General features: G+C 32.9%; 1 protein-coding gene across 6 annotated transcripts in view; it reads right to left on the bottom strand.

The window, feature by feature from the left end:
• The window catches only part of LOC126846931 (neurobeachin), a 157,219-nt gene that overhangs the window by 30,745 nt on the left and 98,687 nt on the right, over positions 1-27,787 (bottom strand). For 4 of the 6 annotated variants that reach the window (XM_050586833.1, XM_050586830.1, XM_050586829.1 and 1 more), the window contains 22 exons: positions 27,525-27,723; positions 26,328-26,436; positions 25,950-26,031; positions 25,727-25,878; positions 25,483-25,647; positions 25,237-25,413; positions 23,893-25,150; positions 23,451-23,519; positions 23,188-23,386; positions 22,973-23,126; positions 22,597-22,911; positions 22,419-22,517; positions 22,196-22,358; positions 21,544-21,699; positions 20,687-20,766; positions 19,811-19,991; positions 19,458-19,754; positions 18,900-19,026; positions 18,728-18,836; positions 18,480-18,658; positions 18,135-18,415; positions 17,353-17,489 (listed from right to left, as the gene is read on the bottom strand). In XM_050586833.1, the coding sequence (XP_050442790.1) occupies positions 17,353-17,489; positions 18,135-18,415; positions 18,480-18,658; positions 18,728-18,836; positions 18,900-19,026; positions 19,458-19,754; positions 19,811-19,991; positions 20,687-20,766; positions 21,544-21,699; positions 22,196-22,358; positions 22,419-22,517; positions 22,597-22,911; positions 22,973-23,126; positions 23,188-23,386; positions 23,451-23,519; positions 23,893-25,150; positions 25,237-25,413; positions 25,483-25,647; positions 25,727-25,878; positions 25,950-26,031; positions 26,328-26,436; positions 27,525-27,723 (4,688 nt within the window). Of the gene's footprint in view, positions 1-17,352; positions 17,490-18,134; positions 18,416-18,479; positions 18,659-18,727; positions 18,837-18,899; positions 19,027-19,457; positions 19,755-19,810; positions 19,992-20,686; positions 20,770-21,543; positions 21,700-22,195; positions 22,359-22,418; positions 22,518-22,596; positions 22,912-22,972; positions 23,127-23,187; positions 23,387-23,450; positions 23,520-23,892; positions 25,151-25,236; positions 25,414-25,482; positions 25,648-25,726; positions 25,879-25,949; positions 26,032-26,327; positions 26,437-27,524; positions 27,724-27,787 lie in introns of all 6 variants that reach the window. The other 2 variants (XM_050586831.1, XM_050586832.1) reach the window with 2 other exon arrangements.

Below are 27,787 nucleotides of genomic sequence, written 5' to 3' on the forward strand. Positions count from 1 at the left end.
TACTTTTATATAATTAGCTTCTATAAACAAAGGTTTTATTTTATTATACACATCAAACGATGGACAGTTTTCAAAGTTATAAAATTAATTTAATTTTCCCCTTCCAGCGGGCGTGCTATTTGCGATAACATTAGTAGTCGCGCTTTGCATAATTTACAACAGTACTAATAGGTAATGGTAACCGATTAATTTTTGTCAAATATTAATGCATTTACTGTACCTTAAACCTTATTTAATAATAAAGCTGATAAGTACAAAGCTATTGTTTACAACAGCGAGCGCGCTGGAAAGTTAAGATACTAACAATTAATTAATTAAAAAAAAATATGTTTTATAACGTTTCATGCTGATCACGAGTTACACGCTATAATGTGTAAAAAATAAGTAACAATATGCTACTAAAAAGTAAAAACAAACCATATTTGGAAAACTTGAAAACTTTGATCGTATAATATACAAACATTGTACTTTTTTATTCAAATGAAAACCACATATCTCAATAAGTATATTTTATTTTCTTCGACGAATATTAACGATAAGTTACAGGCTCAGATGGAATAAAGGATCAGCTGACTAGGTGAGTTCATATCTTTAGTCATTGTACCTGTACATAAATAGATATTGTTTCTCTGACTTGCAATCCTTTCCTCTAAATGGGGGAGTATTGGCGACATCATAATATGTAGCGTATTATTTTGTTGGCTTCAACCGCCAAGTCTAAACTTCAGCCAGTTTTTCTTTTTACCATACTTTAAAACTCAATTACAAAAAAAATATATATATGTATATATAGGTAGGTATATGATTGCGATGCGACTTTTTATGCCGTCATACACTGAACGCGCACCGAGTTCATCCAATCACCGTATAATATATTATTTTGTGCGCACACAAAAACAGATATAGTCATCGTCACTGGAGACAGCCGATTTTAATGTCCCGACACAATTGGATTCGATACACCGGGCGACTTTAGCGTGGTCACCATCTCCGCGTTTCCCTCCTCTATACGAAAAATGTCATTTTCCAGTTCGGCGGAGCAAAACCGCCGGTGGGCCTAACCCTCGTGCGCCAACTAACACTGAACCATCACGCGTACCACCACTAACAAGATGACCCTCGACGAAAACGAAATTTTCAACAAAAAAAATGTTTACTTTAAAAGTATCGTTTTCTTGTTTTTATTTTACACATGTGCCGGAAAAAAAATTACTACAATACTCGGTACTGTACAAAAGTAATGATCACTAAGATGTTTTTTTTTTTTTTGGGGGGGGGGGGCGATATCACGTTGTAACTGGCACGATACAAGACGCCCAATGCGTGTATAGGTTTCACTGTTTTGTGTACGGGACGACGGCCAAGCCCACGTGTAAAACGACACTGGTGTCTTTGTGTATTGCCGCCGAGTTCTTTCATTTTTGATTGACAGCAACCACCGCCGCTGCAGTTTAAGGGCAGAGTACTTGGCGTTATCTGATATTGTATTTTTGTGTATACCATCGCCGCCGCCGCCGCACACAATGATGTTTCGGGAGCTGCACTCAGCACACGCATATTATAACCGCCGGACAAAACAAAACGAGGAGGGTACAACACGAATCGCACAATGAGAAAACGAAATTTATATAATAGAGAGCGTATATTTATAATGTGAGCCCTCGCACATAGGTACACTGTATAGTGTATAATATAGTGTTGAAATACAACAAATTTGAAGGGAAAAAAAGAACACGAGAAAACATGGTTCTACTCTAAACGGTAACAGCGCAACGTGCGAGACAAGAGGAATCCGCTCGGAAAAAGTTATCAGAGATACTAGATTGGTATTGTTTTCACTAAAATTATTTAAAACGATGTCACATTGATTGTAAAGCTTAAATATTTTAGTTATGAATATCTATAAAAACACTGTTTTACCTTAAAGGGTAAAGATTCGAATTTTTTACCGAACGTCACGGTACCAACTTGTCGGAACTTGGTGGCGCTACCACGTTTGAAAACCTTAATTTAATTTTTAATTTTTTTATGGTGGCACGACCATAATGGCCCCGTATGAAACGGGCCTAAGAAGAGAAGTCATAAACTCAAACAGTCGCTAAGTGTTGTACAAGGGTGATTCATTAGGGATAAAACAAGTATTTTTGTATAAAATAATTGTAATTTTGTAGTTTTTCGTTTGAAAACATTATTCTTTGTGCTATTTTAAAATACAATAAAATTACTAAATATTTACTTCTTAATATTTTCCAGAACTTATTAACATTTAAAACTAAAATCGTAACGTGGGAATATCAGTATAATATGTTGAATTAAATTTTTAAAATAAGAATGGTTTGCTGAAAATATTAACTTGTCGATAAACAGTTTGTATAATTACTTTTTAAGTTATTTAAGTTTAAAATTCAGGACTGGAAGAAGGGTGAAGTTTATTTTTATCTGCGCGCATTACCATTTATATTTTAAAAGTTGATAGAGCTCTAGAAAAAATAAAAAAAGATAACAATTTGAATGTTATCTGATATTGTAAAATAACATAAACAAAAATGTCACCAAAAATAAAAACTACAAAATTGTAATTATTGAGACAATGAATCATCCTGTATATGTTCGCAAATACCAAGTAGGCGACGATTTAATAGCGGCCTGCACGCGCGTGACGCATAAATGTCCTCAAATAACAATAATACACCAATAATTAATAAACCGGTTAAGAATGAATTGTTTATGAAATTTATAATATTTACATAATAAAATAAGTCGTTGAGAGAGTCAGAGAGAGAGAGATAGAGAGATTGGAATATAAGTTGGATCGCCCTACGACGGCGAAATGTCAACCAAAATACAGAAATATATTTTAAAAAGATGTCGGGCTCAGATAAAAAAGGTAGTATACAATAAACCTATAGTAAAACATGTCCTATTGAAAGACGTAAATTTTACACCCAGCTCAGTGTATGTACGTTTTTTTATTATTATTACAAACCAGCGATTTTTTAAGGGGTTTTTTTTATTATTTTAATTTATAGTCGTTTTATTTTTATTTTATAGCGTCTCACCAGAAGAACACAGCAATCGTGTTTTTGGTTTTTTAATTTATTAGACCGATAATACACACATATACACATTGTGAATAAAATAATATAATAAAATGTGCTAAATGTATAACATAAGCATGTATATTTATAGTCCTAATTTTTTAAAAAATTATTCATAGTAACTTATTGCCGGTATAGCACCAGTTAAGTTTGGTATAACATTATTACAAAACCACAAGCTAGCATTCAATTTATAACGTTGTATAGACTTAAACGATTAAACACTTTCGAGATTCGTTTAAACGGGTTTTAAACAATATACGTTTTTTAGCTGGAAAATTATACCAATTCCCCCCCCCCCCTTCCGCATTTTACAATATAATCGATGTTTGAAAATGATTAAGTAAGAGGACACTATAAACAAGAAACACAGAAAATACTTTACGTGAGGACTGGGGACACTTAACGAAGGTAAGTACAGGTATTTGTTTTATGTGTTCACTGTTGTCCAATGATGGATGCGGATCGCGCACTCGTTGCTTGTGGGTATAGACCGTATAGCATAGAAGGTACTCGTGTAGTTTTCGAGATATCAATCTCCGGTTGTGTATATTGTGTATTTTACGGTTTACCTAATGAAATTCGGTTGTTAAAAGCAAACGGACGACAACGATAAAAACCCGATGGATCGTTGGAACATGGTCATAGTGTGGTGGAAAGATACATAAAAACGATAGGATTCGCAACGTCGTCGTTTTTGAGTTACACGTTTCACGAATTGCATAATATATTGTCTTATTTTTATTATTATTAGAATTTCTCAACTCGATCACTGTATGTTTGGCGACACATATTATTATATAAATAAACTAACTCGAATTGTGACTGTACCTATAGTAAACCAAACTATTGTAGTTTTGTTAATTGTTCTACAACAATTCAGTTCAAATTAAATTACAAATTAAAATGTATCATAGGTAGGTAATATAAAATATAACCAACAGAATCATTTTTTTGGTGATTTTGACCCATGTTTGCAAGTTAACATTTTTCAAAAACGTCTCCTGAAGTTTGTAAAAATATTATAAGCACATAGTTTACTACAATACTGTTTAACTTGTTTTCAAACATGTTAAAAATAAGAATTGGTATATTACTTATTTATTATAGTGAAGTGCTATTATAAGAATAGTGTTTGTACATTCAATAACAACGACAATCTACATATATTTATTTGAGTAGGTACTTTTGGGGATTAGTTCTCTAATAATCTCTCTAAACTATCCCTATGATATTAATTAAGTACATTTTGATGACTTTTTTTAAAAAGAAGAATGGTAAAATTTAAAAAAATGGGCTCATTGTGAGCCACTGCGAACCATTTTTTGTATTATATATTATATAAAGGTTTTTAACGGTTTTTAATGCTGCGATGACGTGTACACTAATGGAGGCTTTACGCTATAATAACAAAAAAAGTCAACGTGCTAACGGAGTATGCAAATGTTTAGGTATTATAATATGTTGACTTAATAATAGTTATTAAAATGCAGTTTGTTTATCAAAGTGGGACGGACCCGTCAACAGAGGACAGGTCATGGAGCGGCTACACGCTATTCACACTAAAATTAATGACCCGTTTTCGATTAAATGTTCTTAATTTCCACACACGAGCAGAAGTACAAATTCGTGCAATTGTGTAAAATATGGAAATTTTCATTAATTACTATCCCCTATATTATGCATTTCCAACGTTTATTAATTTGATTATAATAATACTAATATCATACAATTATATTTATAGTTATTATAACACAATAATAATAAACATAATACCTTTAATCGAGTAAGAGTTAATAATTTTTTAAAACACTTTATTAATGTCAATTGCTGGTCCGACTTAATTATTTTAAAACTATAACACTCCATGTTATAAAACAGCAAAAAATTGGTTTTTCGTTTTTAACTAGTTCTAATAAAAATAACGTTGTTTTGGTAGTTTTCATAGAATTATTTATCTAGTTTGGGTTTTCAAATTACTTATTGATTTTATATCCAAGTTTGACATAATTTATTTTTTTACTCTTCTCCAAAGTAGCTAAGACAAATTGATCGTACAACATTGAAACGTTATTTGAAGTAGGTATGTCTGTATCTATGCGCGACACTTATTTGGTGACGCAATTATAACATAATTATTATTTATTATACACGGTATACCTTTAACTAAGGTGGTAGATAGGTATTTCGTGTATGATTTATTACATCGGTGTTCAAGTTAACGCAAGTTTCGTTATACTTCTAATCGAAAAAAGGGTTGCTGAAAGGTCCTATTTAATCTAGTTATTAAATCAGTTTTAATAGTCAGTCAACCGGCCGATTTATCATTTTTAACACGCAAGGGGCGGTATGATACGATATTATAGAATGGCTAGGCATATTATACCAAACAAAATATAAAAAATTACCAAGGAAATAAATACGCAAATGTTAATCGGACCTCGTGGTTTTTTTTTTTTTTGTATAATAAATTAATAAACAATTTTTGACTATATTTTTCCTTTGGCGCGCGTGCGGCTGACCGCCCTTATATAATATTTTTTTTTATAATTCAACACGATAATCATCTGGCACATGAAAATATTGTTTGTAAGGAAAAAAAACAGAATCAGGTTTTTGTATGCAAAAATATGTATACGTTTTGCCGGGAATAAAATAATTGTCTTCTTTTTCGAAGCAGATGGTCAAAACAAACAAGTTTCCTGTAAACCGGGCCCGTGGTGTAGATAAACGATGTTTATCTTATTCGGAATACCACCGACCGCTCGGTATTCTTTGTTTCTCGATCCGTCTATCCTTTTTTCCCCCTTTCCGTGTGTATGTGTCGAAGTTAAGGAACATGTTGACAGGCCTTGTGTATAATAATATGCGCGATGCTTGCACAGGCTCAACTGTCAAATGTTGTAATTACCCGCCCGTCTGTTTCATTGGAAGTGCGCGCACACTGGCGATTTTATTTTTTAATTACCGAGAACGAAATACACACATGTAATATAATACAAAAGTATACATATGCACTGCAGTCTGCAGAGGAGACGTGTGCGTGGTACGATTGTACGAACAAGGACTTCGCGAAGACCTACAGCGCATTTTTGCTTCGGGCAAAAACATGCAACCCAAGACGTTGGAATACAATAAAACAGATTTAGTACAAGGTACTATGTAGGTAAATCGATTACTTTATTAATTATATTCTATATTAATATTTTATTATATTTCTTTATAATTATATCTATGTACTAAAGTTATTACTTATCAGTAACTAATATTATACAATTTTACAACCGTTAACCTATAAAATAAACCCTGTTGGGTTCTATCACTAAATTGGCCATCCTCCTCATATTATTATATCACCGTTTTATTTTGTTTATATATATATATATTAATATTACTACTGGCTTATTATGCTATGTAGCATAGATTGTAAATATTCTTTAAATAAATAATAAAAAAAACCTATAAAAGGTTTATTCAGAATAACATACATATTGTGGACAAATTTTGATTGCGCTATAAAATATATACTTTATTAAGAAACCAATGCGTCAGTTGTGGTAATAATTGATAACTATTAATTTCAAAAACGCATCCTATGCGGTAATCGGTGTACGCTATAAAGTATACGTAACCCTACCAATGCAGTTTACACAAGAAAGTACATGGCATCGCTTAAGTATACGTTTATTTTTTTAAAAACACCATCCTCTTGATAAGACTTGTAGATAATGTACCCAATAGATAATAATTATAATATAAATAATTATATTTTGAGAACCAGATTTATCTATTGCGAAGTTATAACAAATTAATAAAAAATATATATTCCCAACACGTCGTTAATTTAATTAACGCACCGAGAAAAATGCTTATTGTTTAAAAGTTACATTACTGCTTCTATAAAGTAAAAAAAATTCTACCGTTTTTTTTTTTTTTTACATTTTTGTGAACGAGTACTTATTACGAGACACCTGTGCGACTGCGGTGAAGAACTACCATATAAAAATATAATAATATAAAAGCAATCCCACAACTCATTTATTGGATGACCGCTTGTGTCTATGTGTGTGTAGATATCATGAGAGTACACATGAATGGCTCGAAGGCTATTTATTTATTTATATATTATATTTTTTTCATTAATCTTTCAACGACGTGTTTGCCGACTATATATACTTGTATATAATAATATGAGTGTGTGTATTTTTTTTTATGTTTTTCCACTAGCCGAGCCAATTATTCTCATTCACTCCTCTGGGCTCTGGCGCGCGATGGCACCAGAAATCCTGTAGACCGGTTCGGCGAGCATCGGGCGACCTGCGAGAGGGAAAAATACCACCGTCCATCTATAGATGTATAATTCCATGCAGACGACAGTCGTGAAGAGATGAGTGTGTGTGTATTTATTTTCCCCACCATTTGAGTGTGGTTTTTTTGTCTTAATATCGACTCCCCGCAGTGGTCTGGACCCCCCGCCGCATCTAACCCACATTTGATATATTGATGTATATTACACAGAGACACTTTCCTCGGACCATTGACGTCTTAAGTATGTACACAATATACACATAGAGACAAAATATGTTCCAAAGGTACGTGTTGCCGGAATGCTCGAACGGAAAATGAGAATTTTATAAAGAAAAAAATTTTTAAATTTTTTTTCAGCCCTTGTTTAATTTGTGTTCTTTTACATGGCTATAACAACTATATAAAATTATTTGGAATTTCAGTATCTATAGTATAAAAGTCTGAAGTCATAATATGTGACGTTTGAATTCATACATGTTTCTGACACAATTATCATACATGCATTTGGAAATGGATATGTTACCATTTGTAGAACACAATCGTTTATCGACGCGCTTCTCGTTTGAACGTGCTGCGGCAAGGAACAAAAATAAAACTTCACCGTTACCCTAATATTATTTTCTGATTCGAAACATATGTGACATTACCATCGGAATGACTATCTTGGTTGACTTTAAAATAAACAAAAGCCACGTCGCCAAGAACAAAATTAGTGTCACCAAGAACGTCATTCTATTGAATATTTTTTTTTTTAAAACTTTTTTACACCATGTGTAGTTATAAAATTATCATTTAACAAAGTTAGACCTCGCAATGCTCATAAGATTTGTATACGTTAGAGCCTGTATAAGTTTCTACGGCCGAGAATTGTTCTAGGCGTTTTAATTATCGAAACAGATATGGGTGGTCATCAAATCATTATTCGTTAATTACAGTGTTGCGGTGCAACCCATGTCGTTACCATCGCCCCCAGGCGTACGACTTACACACGACCTAATGTTGATTTATAGGTCTGGAGCACTATAATCAAGTTCATAACTATTTTAACACACAATAATTCTTAAACACATATTTGATAGGTGCGCGATAACGATCCAGAAAAATGGTTCAGTCGCACTATAATGAAAATTATATTAAAAACAAACAAACGTGATCACATTCATATTGCGCAATATTGGAAAATTACTGTTGTTTAGCTCTTAGGTCGTTTAAATTTATATCGCAATCTTCAGGCTAGTCTTCGTAAAGGAAATCGTTTATCTATAATCTAGGCTCAAGCACCAGATTGAGACTAGAGGATGTCCGAACAGTTAAATTCTAATTTTCTTTACCGGATGGATGATTAATGCCTACTTTAGTTAGTTTTATGTGTTATTTGATTTTCAATATATCAATAACTAAAACCTAATGTGGTACATAAATACATGTTAGGTTAAGTCGGTAAGTTTTAAGACCTTAAAGTATACAATAGTGAACATAGTGAATGTTAAATATTTTATTGCTAAATTGAGTTATTCGTTGCATGTCTACAGTTATAAAAAAAAATGCTTACAGTTGTTTAGGTATTTGAGCAATAGCTTTACTAACAAGTAACAAGTGGACCTAGAGCAATTGAAACTTTACTCTCGCGTGGAATTTTTAAATGGACACTTAGTGCACTTTTTAGTTGAATACATAGTGCACTACAATGTTTATGAAAACTGAAGCTACAAACAGTTAACCAGGTTGATCAGAACGGAAAGATAGCTTTATGTATTTATATACGGTTGTGTATGTCACAACTGGCCTAACCGCAATCGCTGTATAATTATTTCGATAAAATAAAATTATTATACAAATAACGTGGTAATAAATCAGATATCATACACAACTTCAAACGCACCGACGACGTTTTCTATTTTTATAAAAGAGCTGGTACACCAAGTATGTTCTCTAAAAGTGTATTCTATAAACCGACAAAAACCTTGTTTGACCGGTTAAATGCGCGGTGGATGTCCAGTTGAGATCTAATCCTATTTTGTTTTTGAATCACGGGAAAATGATGACAATGTTCATTTATAGAAAACATACATGAGAGTAGTATGAGAATCAGGGACGGGTTGCAGTGGCAATGCCAGAGATACATTATAAAAAATCCATAAACTAACAGAATCAATTTTTTTTTTTATTAAGAATAAAACAATTTTCAGACGAGAGGCCTATAATATTTGTAACCATGGGTTTAAGTCACGTGCCCGATTATATAGCTGGAACTTCTGTGAAATATGAAAAAAAAAATCGGTTGTATTTCTTAACTACATGCACTCAATAATACTGATTTTATACGATTTGTCTCTTAATAGAAACGTATAACCACGTAGAAGTCTCAAGTCCTAACCCAGCCGTGTACCTGAAGCAATTAAAGTTGTGTGTTTTATATGGTAGATTTAACAAATACCCAAATAATAATAATAATAATAATAAATGTGTATTTCCGTGTGGTTAACGAAGACGGCTGGGGCGGCGTCAAGCCCCCAGCTATATCACTTTAAAAGATCTCGATAGGTGGGCGATGTCCCGCGTAATATGCATAATGAATAGCCGGACTCTTGTGATGACGGCCACAGTTACAGAACAAAAAAAAATAATAATGAAATATCATATGAACATATTATACATGTTTAGGTATCGTATTTTTTTTTTTTTTTAATAAAAACTACCCGCAGCGTTAAGATTTTTCGACTGTATAGATGCCATAATTAATTTGAAATATTAACATACACGCCCATCGGTCATACGTGGACCGGCTATGGTGAAGGGGAGGGTTACAGAGTAGTTTTCGAGCTTGTCCGATTGTTTGTTTTTTAATTTCACAAAACGGACGACGATGCTCATAAGGCACACAAACACAGCAGTGATTTATGTGCTCGGTTTGCTTTTATAGGATTGTCGACGAACACCCGTTGAGAAACGTACAGAGGACATTCGGTCCGGGTCCACCGGTCAACTAAATTAGAGAAGTCATCCTGACCACACAGATAACATTATAATATGTATTTATAGCTATAGTCTCTAGCTTGTAAATTATTATGCACGGCCAATTAGACGTTTCCTGCGTAAAACACACACACACACACATGACACAACATAATATGAGAATTCCTACAAAATCCAAGTCGTTACAGGTAAAACAAACGCGTTTTATTGTTGTTTATTGTAATATAGTCGTACATGTATATAATATTACATTGGGATCGCAGTTCAAAAACTGGTAAACGGCTCCGAAACAGCTTTGGCATTTAGTAATTATTATTATAGTGATCACTCAGTGTGGTCACGATCATAAGTTTTAATTATAAACGCAAAACGAACTGAGCCAAGACGGTTGTACTATATAACATATAAGTAGGTATACGAAGGTGTATCTATATTGTAGTGGACGGCGTCTGAAGTCGTTAAACGGGTGTGTGTAGGGCCATTGAACACCGCCATTATTATAATTTACTATACGGTTCGCGAGTGTTTATATAGATTCCAGGCGACGCCGGATTGCACGAGACAACGTTAATATTATAATTGGCCGGTTATAATCGCCGGCAAACAACAACGGTCACGATACGCTAATTCTCACCATTAAAAATTAAAATCGACGATATTGGGATGCTTGTCAACACAACACGGTATAAACAGCTGCTATCGGTTAGTTACTTGTTTTATCCGGCTATAGTCGAAGCTTTGGCGAAGAAGTTATTATAAAATAAATAGCATCCTGCGAATGTACGCCACACACACTATCGCACTTTTGTCCGTATACCAAACGATCAACATTTAGCCAACTCAAGTTGTCAAAGTTCAAGCAACATTTCCAATACCCACCGAATTTAACTTGGATATCACTTCATATTTAACATTTATTAGGGTGGAATCTGGGGGGATAAGGTTGTGCACGTGTTATGGGTTTCTGGGCGGCGGGTGGAGCCGGTTAGTCGAGAGGTGACGACGGCACTAACCGCTCGCTTGAATGGATCGCGTCCGAAGACTAATATAACGTCAAGGCGATACCTGAAGTACCTCTATATAGGTACTACGAAACGACGTTAAATTGAAAAAAAATATATATATTTAAAATATACGACTATCCTCGCTACCACCGAGGGGGTTCGTGTTCACGATCATCCGTGTGGTTGTTTCGCAACCATACACAACAGTCTAAGCGGCGAACCGTTGGCTCGTAAATAATTATCTTTAGCGTACGGACACACACACACTGACTGTAGAATCTGTATGGCGAATACAAGATCAAAGTAGGATATTATAATACGCATAGGATGGCTCGTCGGCGATAGTGCAGGAGGTGGGTCGTCGAATGGATAGTTTTACGCCCTCGTCTTGTTTGTTTTTTATTTTTTATTTGACCGGTTAATAATTTAATGGCACAAGACCGCGTGTGTGTATCTAAACAGAGGTACGTAAGAAGCACGCGGGGTCTCGACGTTGATTATTATTATAATAAAAATAACAGTAATAATAATAAATGGTTTCTGAACGTCTGGCCTCTGGGCGCTGGACATGAGACTAGGGCTCTCTTACGCTCTAATGACGCCACTCGAGACCATTCATCATCCAATTCGGCGGCCGTCGACGTCGTTGGCCACGATATTATTATCATTTTAAATTATTATTATGTATTCATCCAATACTCATTGATTTATAAACGCTGCACGATATTTTTTCTCGTTTCTCATATAATTTCAATTTTCCTGGTTGTTATAAATAATAAAATAACACGCCGTAAAGATCAGGATTTTTGCCACGTCCCGTTAAACGTATTTTTTAATCACTTAAATTTGTATTTGTTGTTTGTATAAAATTAACACGACAATATATTATTATAAATGTGAACTGGAAAGAAACTGTAATGCGCGTGTACGTTTTATAAAAGTCTAAAAACATTTATAATATTTTAGTAGGTATTTTTTTGTCTTACAAAATTATCGGTAGATTTTAAAACAAATTATTTCTCATTTAGATACATCAATAATAATTAATTGTTGAATCAAAATAAATTAAAAATTTGGTAATAAGAAAATATTATATATATTTTATTATTATTTTCAATTTAATATTATATTATAGCGTTGCACGCGCCCATTAATCACTCCAACTCCAATAAGTTTATAACCAAATGGAGATTTACGACGTGTCAATGTGTTCTATCCATAAGTTATATTAATGAAATTCAAAATTCTTGCAATTTTCATATTGCATATAAATTATTCGAAGTTTTCAAAATCAATTTTATATAAATAATTTACAAATTATAAAATGTTAGTTTACATGTAGATATTCCGTATAATACAAATTAATAATATAATTTAAAAAAACCCGTGTAGCTGGTGCAGGGAATGAGAACAAGTTGAAAACAGGCTAATAAAATATACTGTAATGAGGACCGACAAGAGCAATATCCAATATTTAATTAAATTCCAACATAATATCATTGCGCATAAGCATATTAGTCCCTCCGAAGAAGCTTTCGACTTGTTGACAACCTTGTCGGATACTTTAAATTTTTAACAATTATTATTAGGTACTATTGTTTTTTTTTTTTTAGTGCATCATGTTTTGTAAATGTATTATTAGTTGTTATATCCATTTGTTTAATGTGTTGTTACACTACGACAGTGTAATAACACGCTGCTGTCAGATGCGTCTCACCTGTCTGCCGTTTTTTATTGAAATAAAATAAATAATAGCCGAAAATTTAGTAAAACGCTCCTACGCTCAGTATGTGGTCCGGGTAACTCATAAATCAAATAATGTTTCAACTACTTGAGTATCTGTAGTGTAAACACGGACCACACGAATTGCATTCGTTTATCATACTTTATTATTATTATTGTTTAGGAAACGATTGGTAGTAATATAAATATTGATATTGATATTGATTAAAAATGACCATCATCAAAGCCACACACACACATGACAAAATGATTAATAACAAAAGAAGCCAGCTTCAAAAAAATTTACTTTACATCAAATACAAAATGTATAAACCGTTCGGTTACGTAACTAATAATAATTGTTTTATCACATAACAACTGCAATAATTTCAGTGTGAGGTAATATTGTATCTTGCTAAATGGCGAAATGAAGAGGCATCAGTTATTACCACAAACGGTCATTATATTGTTGAGGGGTGCTTAAGTGCCTGTTTTGAATTTTTAGAATTTGAAGACTTTTTTTTACGAAGATTGTGATTGGCTTTTAACAAGATGACCACCAGAACATTTTAGTATGTATTAAGAAGTAACATATTTAGTACTATAGTCAAAGCACTCAATTTTGTTAAAGTTATGGCGGTCCAGTATACCTACTAATCAAAATCGTACACATTCACGTTCGCCATTGAGTATTACCGTAGCATCAATTAATATATTTTAATACAACTGCGCCGTGGTATTACGTCATATTTACGGCGAGCTGAGTGTGTACTATAATATATTTATATTTAATTTTCCATCTGAGATATTACAAGAGAGGAACCAGAGAGAGAGAAAGGAGAAAACAAATATAATTTTGTAGCCGCACCACGCTGCTGGAGTATACAACTAAATGGCGCCTCTCGACGGGGTACATGGCGTTTAGTGCTTTGGGAGCCATGCAGGACTTATACTTGCAGCAACAACCTGTTTTCGATTCGGCAGTGCCCCTTGATCGAGTACTGTTCGTAGGAAGATACGATTAGGTATGGAAATAATACGACTCGTATGCAATAACAATATTATAGTCATTATTTCATTTTTGTTTTGACAATTCATAATTTTATCCGTTCGAACGATATAATATTATGTATGGGTAATATAATGTATTGTAAAATATAAATCTTGAATACCGCAATCCAAACAATTTAGGGCCTTCTTCGATAATATTTTGTTAGTATATCAATGTCTTATGCGCCACGCGCGAGCTATACCAGACGCTATAGTACCTATTGGTAAATCATTTCTCAGCTGGCCACTCAAGTTCTTGTTGCTTCATTTATGATAGGAGTGGACCAAGGAAAATATTACAAGGACGATATTATAGCCTTAAAGGTACTAAAACCAAGTTTGGGGGTGGGAGGTTGATAAGTTTAGCCTTTGTTTTACTTAAAATTATAAGACTCGGCGCCACTGCTAATGAGTAATGATATATTTTTTTAAATACTTTTAAAAAAGTTGTCTTTGTAGAACTAGATGTGGAGGAAACGAATTTATAAAAACTAAGTAGGTACTTAATCAAAGAGGAAAATAATTATCTCTAAGTTTATGATAACTATTTTGTCTTATGCGATTTGTTATTTAACTGCTATTTTTTGCTCTATAGGGAACTCCGCCTAAGGAAAACCTAACCCTTTAGCCCCTACCTCAAACCTGTCCCTGAATTTTGGTATGTTTGGGTAAAAAGTCTTGTTTAATTGGTACTGCAAACCTATTTGTCTCATAGTAAAAAATATTATTGGGGGGGTTTGTGAACAAATTATTTCGAAATACATGTCACCCGATAGAATACCGTGAATTACTATCCAAACAGTTACCTTGTTTGGGATTGAAATTTTGTTGAATAACTAACTCTATCTTATAAATAAGATTTGAATTTTTTATCATAACATCACAGAATCATCGCAGCTTTACGGTCAAGTGGATACGGACTTCAACGTTTTTGTATAGAATGTGCGAGATGCTTTACCGACAAAATTAATAATGTAAATACCTTTTTGCGCTCATTAGACGAAATCGTTATGAACGCAACACGGTTAGAGGACTAAGGAGTAAAATTATTAATTATATGATAGACTTTTTTTAAGGAGGGCCTCGCCGCGCACACTGACATTATATTGCTCCAAGTGTCCCTCCGACGTACATAATATTATATTATGTACGGCGCAAGCAAAATCGTTGACTAATGGTCTGGAGGCGGTATGTCGTTTACGGTAATTGATTCCGTCCAAATATTTCATACCTCTCTATATAATATAATATACTAGTTAATAACCATATATATGTATTTATACTATGCGCGTGTGTGGTGCCCAAACAGTAGTGTTTGACAGTAGGTATATTCTACATACAGCAGCCGGTGCTGCGGTGGCTCCGAATCATATTTATAATATGTTGTTATGATAATAACGTGACCCCCCCATCAACCGGCGGCGGTGCCCCGTGTCCGCTACACTGTATTACAATAATTTTACTATACATCATCTACCGACGGCGCGCGTACATCTCTGGACCAGCGGACCTGAGACCAAGTCCGGCCGGTATAGGTAGTGCACAAGCAATGAGTTATGGTTTTCGAATTTATACACCACACACACACACACACACGTCGATATTGAACGCCATTTGAAGTTATTTATGTTTACTAACGGTTTTAAATACACCCGGCAGTAGTCACCGCAGGACAACACGGTAAATTATACAGCGTCCGTAGACCCGCAGCAGCACCGTGATTGCCTTTTACCGGGAAAATCATTCTTAACCGAAACACGCTACACTTATTACCTAGTGTGGGTTGTTGGCAATTTTTCAAAGTGTTTGAACGGCCGTGCAGATTTTTAAAACTTTCCGTTTAGAAAAATTCAAATCGAGAATGCTAGGTTATACCTAACCTGTGTGAACGTTCAAAATTATTATGCATTTTCTATAATTTCGATACATTTTTAAGAGTGGTTTGCCATGTATATCTCGTGTGTTATTAAAATGGAAAATTAAGAATACCTTTTTGACTAGCCCAACAAAATCGGAAAATCTCTTCTTTTTACCAGATATTTTTTTTACCGACCATTTTTCGTTGTGGGAGCGAAAAAAAAATGTATTTTTGAACCAGTCTATTAGAAATATCATATAAGTGCATATTTTTTACTCCCTCCCTTATCTTTTCATTTCTATCTTTAATTCACCTGTCTTCATAGGGTTCAAAATATAATGCTATTTTAAAGAGAAACTGGCAAACGGTAATTATTACTAATTACTAGGGTTTACAATATACCATATCAACTGTCGTTACATAATCATTCCACAATTATCTCAGTATTAATTATCAGTATGGAATATTACAGTATTTCAAAATGGTTAGATTTTTGATTTTCAACGTACGGAATTATTACTTTTATGCATATTAAAATTAAAGTTATAAATAATTAGACATAACATAATAATAGATATGGAACTAAATAAATTGTATAAAGTATAAACTATTAAAGACTAGAAGCGTCTTAGAAATAAATGTTTAGATACCAGAACTTAAAAATGCGGTCGAACCAATAGTATGTGAAATTGTGAATGATACAATCCTATACAGTAGTTTTATACATATATATATATATATATATACATACATTCATATGTATTATTATTCTATATAGTATACCTATGGATAATCAAATGATAAATCTTTCCCATGACAACGACCGCTAAACGAACGGGTCATAAAATGAAAACGGTCGCTCGTTATTTTAATTGTGTACGTTGATAAGCAAAATGAACAATGCACAGCTTGTATATCTTCAACATGGTTAAATAATACCTACAGACTACACGATCAGTTAGTTATTCATTCGTTTTCCATCAATGCAACAATGATCATTCAGCATAGGCCGTTTGACATAGATACTCGTAGATTGATTTATTCGACATTGGCAAAATTGTATTTAAATTTTAAGTCGCATTACTATAGGCCATAATTCAATTTAAATGAGACGGATTCTTTCTATCGATTATTCACAAATGTTTTGCTTTAAAAACAAAACAGAAGAAGCATTGCTACCGATCTGTAAATGGAAATTCACAATCGAAGATTTATAATCTTATTTCGTTAAGGCGAATACGATTTTTGCTTATCTCAATCGTCGTGCAAAATTAATCGTAAAAAAAAATCGCCTTTAGCTAAACTAATAATATATACAACTACAAAACGCTCTTACCTCGGGATCGAGTTTTTTGAATTCTGGATCGTCTTCGTCCACTTCAAAATAGAGTTCTGCCGACGTTATGCTAACAATCCCAGGTGCAACGACTCCGGCCGAGATCAACGAAGCTCTGGTGCTGATATTCACAGGGCCTACCGCAACAAAATACATGCAAACTTTAATATCTAATAACTATTTTTATTACGTGTATTAGTTATGTACAACTTGTAACATTAATGAAGGATAAAACATTCGTATTCGGTATTGGTATTTCTCACAAAAATGTGATCACAATTTTTCGACGTCATTAACATTTTTTTGGGATAAACAAAAAACATTTTTATTGCGGATGAAACATTTTTTGACGACATTCTCAACAAAAACTAGTACCAATACACACTATATTATCAAGAAAAAAAAATGTGAACGAAAGAGTAAAATTGTTTTTTGAAGAAGTAATCAGAAAGTCAAATGATCTACTGTTGCAATTATTCAACAAAATTCCCACCAAAGTTCCTAAAAGATACATTGTTTACTCTTTTTTACAACAAATCCAACAGTGTTCTTCCCGATCAATAACTTTTTATCTAATAAATATTTTTTTAATTAGTTATTTCTAAATAACTTATTAGATTACAGCCTATAAATATTATTATTTTTGAAGTAAAAAAAGCAAGAGATATTTTAAAGAGTAAAGAAGGTTTCTTGAAATTTAGACAAGTCGATAACAAGTTTAGAACAAATACTTTTGGACATATAAAACAGGGTTAGTGAAAACATGAGTACGGTTTACTCACCCGTTAGGTCAACGTCCAGTTCTCTGTCATCAGTCATAAGTTCTGAATCGTCAAGCAAATCAGACGACTGACCACCCGGCCCACTTTGTGTGCTCATGGCTACTAACTGTGCATGGAAAACTTCTTCTCTAGCCTGAAGTATAGCATCTTGAGGAGCGCCGTGTTCCAAAGCCGCTTTTAACGTAGCTTCTGGATGAGTTGTTCCTTTTGGATTGGGAACAAACCGTTTGCGGCGTCTGGCATCATCTTCCCAAACATCCAATTTCCAAAATTGAGACATTCTGAAATGTCCAAAACAAAAACCGTGTTTAAGACAAAATTGAATCCACAGGAAAACAGCCTTACCTCGTGGGAACGTTTTCGCGTAAATAACCCCAAGCACCATGCTTGTTTGAGAGAATATTACAGATTTTATCCAAGATACGACTTGCAACAACACTGTCGCGTCGCCTGGCAGCTGTTATCAAATGGTCACACATTTTTTCTTCCTCTCGGCGTTCTAATGTAGTTTGAGCACATTGAGCCTAAGAAACGGAAATATATTTTAAATTTTCTGTGAACAATTTTTGTTTTAATTTATAATTTGTATTTACTTCAAAATCTGCATGTTTAAGTACATCGTCCGCTCTCATCCTGTTCAATATAAATTCGGCTTCATTGGCTACGCGAACAATATGATCCTTCATAGCATGTGACAGTAATCTAATAATAAAAAAAAAAATTACAGTAACTGTTATTTATCTTTAAAATTTGTATAAAACTTACCGCCCTTCATTTATAAGTTCTATAAAAGCGAGACCGGCGTGTTTCTGTAATGAATTTTGCCATTCTTGAGAACACAGCAACATTACAAGTTCCACCACTGATTGACTATTTTTAAAAGTTGTCAAACCTAATAACAATATTATAATAGTTTAAATACCATAAACGAAGCTTAAAGGAGTCAATATCATTTTTTGAAAACAAAGTTCAGGAGAAGAAGCATATACAAGTGAAAAACTTAAAAACATTATTACTATTATATCAATAATAACAATATATAATTACATTTTTTTTTACCGTCTATACTGTTTTTTATAGTAGAGAGGATTACTTTTGTTAAAAAAAGTAATAGCATTGGATTAACCTTCATAGGGGTTGCCTATAGTAATGAAATTCGTACACTATGTAATAATTTAACCAGATTATGAAATATAAACATTTAAAATTAAATATACTAAATTAAAATAGACATTACTTTTTTTCCTGATTCTAAAACTACTTTTGTGGTGGGTTATGTTTTTAAAATTTTACTGCATTCCCAGATTAAATACTAATAGTTACCTTTTCCTTCCATTAGTAATTCTTGACCGTGGGACCCAACCAATGTTTTCGATAAAAATGGAGCAAAATCCACCATGATCTCACGTAACAATGGACACACAGACCCGAGTGCAGCTTCCAACTTATTTGTCAATGATGCTTCTCTATTAGGAACGTGTGTTTGATGTGGTAAATTAACATTCTTTAAACTAAAATCTTCAACATTATGTCCGGGATTTTGCACATTAACATTCTGAGTAGTAGGTGCAGGAACATTTACAACAGATATTTCACTTAACGGCTTATCTCCTCTTACATCTAAATGAACAATATTGCCATTAAAGACTGGTATTAAGCAATCAAACAACAAATACCTCTGTGAATTCGTCTGCCATCTTCGTTGTTTGATTGAGAATCTTCATTGAGATTAACGTCAGTCCACGCTTCTTCATTTTGAGCTGACACTATTGTACTGGCTTTGTTATCAGTATCATTACTGTCGGCATCACTACATGCTTGCGAGCTAGTAGATGCTAGTTCTTCCGAACAAACACTCTGGAAAAAAAAAACAAAATTAATTACAAAATCTGTTATAAAGATAAATCACATAACATTAATGACTAAAAGAAATCCTAATTTTAAGTGTGCCAGACACAAAATAATCATTCACAGTGATACTATAAATAAAATATTACAAATTTAAAAATCATGAATGCATGTAAAGTGTGCGTGAAAATTGTATTTTCAGTGTTCATAAACGGTGTGTCTTGTTGGTTGGCATTGAAGCCAGTACCTTTTTAAGAGACGATACGGTTTTATCTATAACCTTACGCTTGTAGCGAAAGTAATAACCGTCCAATGACGATTCCGGTACTCGAAGCAGTTGCTATAAATATATATGGACAAAAATAACAGAATAGAAAGGTATTCTATAAAATATAAATATTAAAATATTCACTTTTTGATTTGACTAAAAAATAACATAATGATTACATATTGTTTAGACTTAAATATTTAAGTAAACTGGACCTATAAGCTTTCTATGGATTATTCCAAATAACAGAATTCAACGTCAAGTTTTCTAGAAAAACACCAAGCAAATTAATTAAACTAAAGTAATACTGAAATCTCAGTTTATTATTTTAACAAATACTTATTATAATTAAGTTATAATGTTTTTATGATATATAAGAAAAACGTTTTATCGTTGAATTTCACTATTATTTATAACACCCTCTCTCAGTATTTACCTTATTACAAGCGTTATTTGACGGCTGTGAAGAATGATCTATATTATCCATTGACGCCATTACAGTGTAATCTTCCTCATCTGCTAAAACAAATGTGTGTGAATTAGGCATTAAATATAAAAACTTTTTTCTTATCATGCAATTTTATTTCTTAATATTATTAAAAGCATAAAAATGCTTTAATACTATGCAACATGATCAAATTTCTAATTTTACCTATATATTCTATTTACGAATAACTACTTACTACATGCAAGCCACACATAATACATAATACAGTTCATTTATTTTTAAATGCTAGGTGAAAAATGTTTGTTATACTAAACAATTAATATGATATATGTCAAATGTATATCCGATTTTGACACCTATGTTTAGATCGACTAGATTAGTTTATAATATTTCCATACTTGTATTCTAGTCAACGACTAATTTAATTTTGATTAGGAAATGCTGCAGAGATCTTCAAATAAATTGTTTTATTATGACTTATTAACTTTTTAAATGTCCTTTGTAGTAATATATAATAGTAAAGTATTTTGGTTAATATTAAAGATACTTCATAATGTGAATGTATTATAATAAAAATTATGCTTTATTTTATTTTAATTAAAAACACAATTTTGTAAACAATTCAAAAACATATTTTTTAGTTGCCTAATAATGGACAAATGATTTTTAATATCTTATACAACAAAACTACTATAATACTACTTAGATAAAAAAATTGTGCTTTGAGCAACTATCAAAACTATAACATAAAAGAAAATGCTTGTACTCGAGTAGCTAATGCTGGTAAATGAAAAATGATAAAGAAAACCAAACAGAAACACAATATGTGCAAATCACAATCTGACCTTGATGTCCTAACGAGGGCGCAGCGTAATGTGACATTATGTTGCGATGGCTGAAGTTACGGGGCATTTGTGGATCTATTGAATGCGACGGAGGTAAGAATTGGGGATATACATGATGAGACCATTGAGGGAACAATGGTCTTGTACCATGACAATCTGGGTACAATAAGATTATCATTAAAATCCATTAAACAAAATATGGGACACAACATTTAAGTGCCACTAAACTATGTTTAAAGTGGGTTATTGTTACAGAACGACATTGTTAAATGTACCTGTTAAGATGATGGAGTTTTAATAGTAAAATGTGTTGTCTGTCACACATAGGATACATGAAAACCGTGTACCGGACTTTTGATAGCATAACGTAATGGTCGGATTTAGAGCAAAATTTTATATTACAAAAAAAAAAAAAAATTGCTTGATCTACACGCAATAGATAGAGACATTTTCGAAATTATAATTTTTAAGGTAGATATTTAAAGTTAAATATATAAAACAAATAATTTTTATTTGCTTGTTTTAAAATTATAAATTTGAATATTAAGCTTTACTATATTGGAAGTGCAGTACACGTTTTTTTATACATTTCGTTTGCGGCGGACAAAGACAGCAAATTTTACATGACATTCTCTTAAGTTAAATGCCTTACTTGTTGGGCTTTCGGTTGGCGCTTGGTTGTTGGCCGGCGTGCTTCCGTGCACCTGCATTGAAGTTGTTGGAGGTTCAAGTATATCTCTATATTTCGATACCATCAGAACTGATACAAAATACACAATAGCTAGTGACAGAAACTGAGCTTGTTTGGTTTCCTCCTAAAATAACGAAATGGTTAAATTACGCTGAACAAGTAGTATACACAATTATAGAAGTACCACATCTCTATAAATAACTGCACGTAGACGATTAATATCCATTTCCTGTAGTAATTTCTCTGGATCACGTATCGGATTAGTTGATCCATCAATCAAACTCTGAAAAAGTAAACACATCAAGTAAAATGTCATTTCACACAGGATTACACCAGATTCAATATAATGGCATAATGTATACTTTTGGCGAAGACTGGCCAGCTCGTATGAGAGATTGTAGGTGCAGTTGTTTTGGATTATTTGGCTGTGACGGTAAAACTAAAAGGCGGCTGCGCTCTTTGCATTCTAAACAGTTACGTACTGCATTTGTGCAAACCAAACGTAGACATTGTCTAAGTATTCCACCACTGGACATGTTTTTTTCAGTTTCCAATTCGGAAAAATTCAGTGAACTAGCAAATACTAGTACGTCAGCCATGTTCACAAGTCGTTGTAACAACGATGCAGCTACTTCAACAGTCATTCCTTGGGTAGGTTCCATAATGTCTAATTCACTCTAAAATAATAAAAACAAATACAATTTCCGTAAACCTTACAGTGTATTTTGTGATGCTTACATTGGGTGATGTGGCCGACGCAAGTAATGGTAACAGCCCGCCACATGCAATGATTAGATTATCTGATAGCTGAGAGATCAAATGAACAGTATTGACAACAAATATTGCGTTTTCAGAACCATTAACAAAATCCAGTACAGATTTTGTAGAATGACTAGAACAAGAATGAAACGGTCAAAACATTGTAGATAATAAATAGATTATATGAATCTTACCCTCTCCAAATTTGTATGTTGGATTCGAGGGAATACAGAACGTCAGATAATAGTCTTTGATGAATGTAAGACCATTTGAATTCCGGTATTCTAAACGGGGGTCTCGAAGGACCTGGATTGAACATAGGTCGTGAATCCACACTTGGGGCGGCTGGCTTCTTTTTAGTCTTCTCATCTGTTTCTCCTTCCACGGTATTAACTGGAAATTTAATAGGATACTTAGGATGTTTAAAATTATATATCTTTTGTACCTGGAACTTTACCTTCAGCTGATTTTATATCACTAACAACTTTGTCTGAAATTTTAGTCAGTTCAATATTTTTTTCTGAAACTGAAAAGGAAAATACATTTTTTTAAACTAAATTATTATAAAGTGATGAATTAAAAAAAAGACATTTAGTTTTATTTATTTTCATTCACTGTTTTGTAATGGGGGAAATGCATTTTCAATTTATTTTAATTGAATTTATCAGTAATAATTCACTACTTATTAAACATTTAACAACTTGAAAATTGAAAACACAGTATAACAGGCATGCTCTAAAGTATTTATGGCACATTATATAATTGTCAGAGTATTGGGAGAATAAATGTAATATTTATATAAAATAGTTATTAACGTGGCTATAGATAATATGTTTCCTTATATAAAAAAAATATCAAATAACAGAAAAAATAAATTACAATAAAATAGCATACAATACCTTCTGAAACATTTTCTTTGTGGGTTTGAAGATCAATTTGTTCGTTATTTTCATTACTCACAATTGTACTTTTATTTTCAACTATTTCGATGTTTGTAACACACTCAACTATATCTGTGTTATCTAAATTTGTATCGATAGGGTTCACGGACGAGGTTTCAAGATTGCTATTATGCTCTATGGGCATATTTGAATCGTCTGCATGAATAATACTGATTGGACCAGTTTGGGTAAAATTTTTCTCATTCATTTTTTTTGGTGTGTCGTTTAGGTCACTTGGCGTCAAATATGCTTCTGAACAGTCACTGTCGACATTATCACAAGTTTGTATAGTAAATACAGATATTGATTGGTCGACATCTCGTTCTTCATTAGTTCTATCGTTAAGTACTTTGTTTGGTGAAGATTCTGTAATTGGTGTGGTTTCACTATCACTGCTGTTACTAATACTGTCTTGATTAGCTACTTTGCCGTTGAACTTGTTATTTATTTCTTTATTATTTTCAGAGCTACTGGAAACTATAGAAATGTCATTGTCAGTTCCGTTCTCAATAATGGCAGATTCTTCATTTTCATTTAACATTGTGTTGATACTATTCAACAATTGTTCAGTAGAAGTAATTGCAGCAAGTGCATTTGGTTGTAGGTCATTTTCTAATTTACTTGCAACAATTTGCTCGTTGTCCAAACTAGATATGGAAGATATTTTACTATTTATAAGTACAGGTTCTTCAACAGATTCTTCATCTTGATGAACTTTTTCATCTATTGCTGTTTCACCCTTTTCAGTCACTTCTACTGTTAGTTCATTTTGTTGTGTACAACAACCATTCAATGTTTCTACTTCATTATTTTCTCTATCTTTTTCTATTTGTAGATCTATATTCTCGTTTTGGTTAAGATTATTTTTAACATCAATTTCTGTTTCTTCTAATGTGTTATGAGAGTTGTCAATGTTTTCTTCTGAGTCATTTTTATTGTTAATGTCTTGTTTTGTTTCTATATTCTCGATGAAAATTTCTTTCACCGACTTGTCTTCTTTGTGGTCTTTCTTATTAGAAATCTCATCTAATTTTCCATCATTTTCGGTAGATTCTTCATGGCGTTTTATATCTGTTTCTACTTCTAATTTTTGGTCTTTCCCATCACATTCCATTAAACGAATATCATTATTTGGTAACTCTGGTAACTCTAATATATTTTTATCGCCATTTATCAGTGTTTGTGTATCTTTCACTGGAGTACTCGCAACTGATTCCTAAATGAGGACAATTAAATTGTAGTTAACATTTGTAAGTACAAAGATAAAATTAAATGACAAAAAAAAAAAAATACAAGTCTTACTGGACTTTCGGACGGAGAATGATTAATGGGCGGCGCTGGAGGCTGATTTTCCCAACCAGATATAGTACTAATTGGACGTTGTTGTCGCAACCGAGGATCAGTTATGTTATCGCTGCGTTGACGTTCGTAATGTTCATACATTAAAGCAAACTGAAGTTTAAACTCTTCAAAAGAAACCTGGAACAGTAAAATAAGCAATTGAACACAATTAATAAAACATTTTGTAAAACTACTAATAAATACTACCTTTGAATGAACAATTGCCAGTGTATCGACCCATACTCGCCATCCACCGTACTCGTGTTTAATAGCATGATGAAGAAGCATGGTAAATAAATTGTAAACCATGTCGGAAACTTTTTGTTCTTCACACGTTCTTGGGTGGATGTATGCCATTGCAATAAGCCATTCCTAAAAAAAAAAAAAAAAAAATTAAAATTAAATGACGAAGTCAATTATACAGAATACATTTTGAAGTCTTATGTCTTACCTGCCAAACAGACATTTGCAGTACGGTTCTTCTATTTTCACGATTGTTACTACAAAGGATAGTCATATCAGATAAAAATATCTTTTTCACTTCTAACAGTTGTTCTGATGGTTTTGCTTGACGGATTAAAGTGGCTACGACTTTGAGAATCACTGAAAACATTCAAATTATAATATGAAATAGAGCACCAATGATAAAACATTGTAGTTTAGTTGTGACATACTAGGATTTTCCATTCTGCAGTTACTGTCGGGCTCCGGATGTCTTGTGTAGAGAATCTGCTGGCTGATACGTTCTGTTAAAATCTACAAAAAAACAATAACACAATAATTACAAGAAAATATTGTACACGTTTTAATCCGTTTCAAATAATATTGTCCAATTTGAGATTTACAAACTATAGTTTGGATATATAATAATGTTATAAAAAATATTAAACACACAATTTTTACAGGAATGAGCAAAATATATGTAAACTGTATACTTGAGGAGAGAGGAGGAAATGTTCGAGACATACATTTTATTATCTCTTTTAAGCTGAAGTATTTTTAACGATCTCTACTTTTCGATATATTGGAGTTTTAATAATAAATATACTAACTTCGTAGAGTACATTATATGTCGGTAGCGTTATAGTTTCTTCATGTAGCATCAATCGCTCTGCTAAAAGGGTGTATAAATTAAATGGACTCATCACGTCATATTTTCTCCTGAAAATTAAGTAGTTATTAATTACAAAAAAAAAAAAAGATTTTAACTCAATTTAATATTAACTTAACACATTATTAAATAAAATACAGTAAACAAGTTACCATACAGTGAAAATGCCGCTGGCGTTCTACACACTAACTAATACCATACTTAGTTTTACGTTAAGCGGATATTCCGTAAAATGTATTCAAAATACAGCAAGTATGTAAATTGCAAATTATTTAATAATTAGTCTATTTTAATAAAAGTATTACAACTCAAAGTTAAACGTATGAACCCTCGTTATGAGCTACGTGGACATGTGGTAAAGATGTAAAGTAGTAGATATAGTGTAATAATTATAGTAGCTATATATTATTATCAGCTGAGAAGGTATTTTTTAAATTTAACACTTTCAGATATAATTCTTAAAAGCCTGTGACCTACCCGATCCAAAATGCTGCGTCACCGCTATGTTTTGACCCTACTGTGCTGGCCTTTTATTATTGTTACTTATATTTGAATAGTTTGTCTTTAGAAAACTACGTCAGAAATATTAATTACGTGTTTCAACGAAAAAAGTGTTATTGAAGTTAACGTTTCAAAAAAAGTTATTAGGACGCGCACATATTATTAAAGTTTCCAAAACAAAAAGCGTCACTTCGTTAAACCATTTATTTGCGGTTTCAAGCTAGGTAGTAATAACAATTATTATTACTAATACGTCTTGCACCGTCGTTTTCATGGCAAACCCGAATGAGAACAGAAATAAAAACGTACCACTCTAAACACGTTTGACAGAGTAGTAACTTTAGAATTGTGAAAAACGTACGACAATGATGAACTCTTCCGCAACGTTGAATACATATAACGATAAAGACCGACTGATAATAAATTGTACACGAATATTCAGACGGCGGCGGAACAAAATTAAACTCCAAACAATACACACCGCAGTGGCGCATGCAGAGAACAGAGTAGGTACATTATAACTATTACTGAACACGTTAAACGTATGCAAACGTCAAAAGGTTCAAAATATCTACATAACTATGTGTGAAAACTTTTTTACATCCCTCCGGCGAAAAGTAAAACGCGTGTGCCTTACTTGTGCGTGCTGCGGCTCAGGAAGAATCCCAAAAGTTTCAACGCTTGAAGTCGAATTAATTGACTTTCGGATGCGACTAATTTGAAAACGCACCGAACACCGTGTTTGACGTCGAAAGCCGGTATCATTGACGCGGGCTGTTCCGACATGAGCGACATGAGCGTTTGGAGAACGTCGTGTAAGTTTTCGTCTTCGCAAACTAAAAACCGTTCAACCGTTTTCAAAAGGTCCCAGTTGTTTTATGTTTTGCAAGCAAGAGGATA

This window comes from Adelges cooleyi, unplaced genomic scaffold (genome assembly GCF_023614345.1).
Source record: "Adelges cooleyi isolate 19-005CV unplaced genomic scaffold, UGA_ACOO_1.1 ACOO_flye_CR_arks_rails_tigmint_CR_PRNA_9, whole genome shotgun sequence".
Lineage (NCBI taxonomy): Eukaryota > Metazoa > Arthropoda > Insecta > Hemiptera > Adelgidae > Adelges > Adelges cooleyi.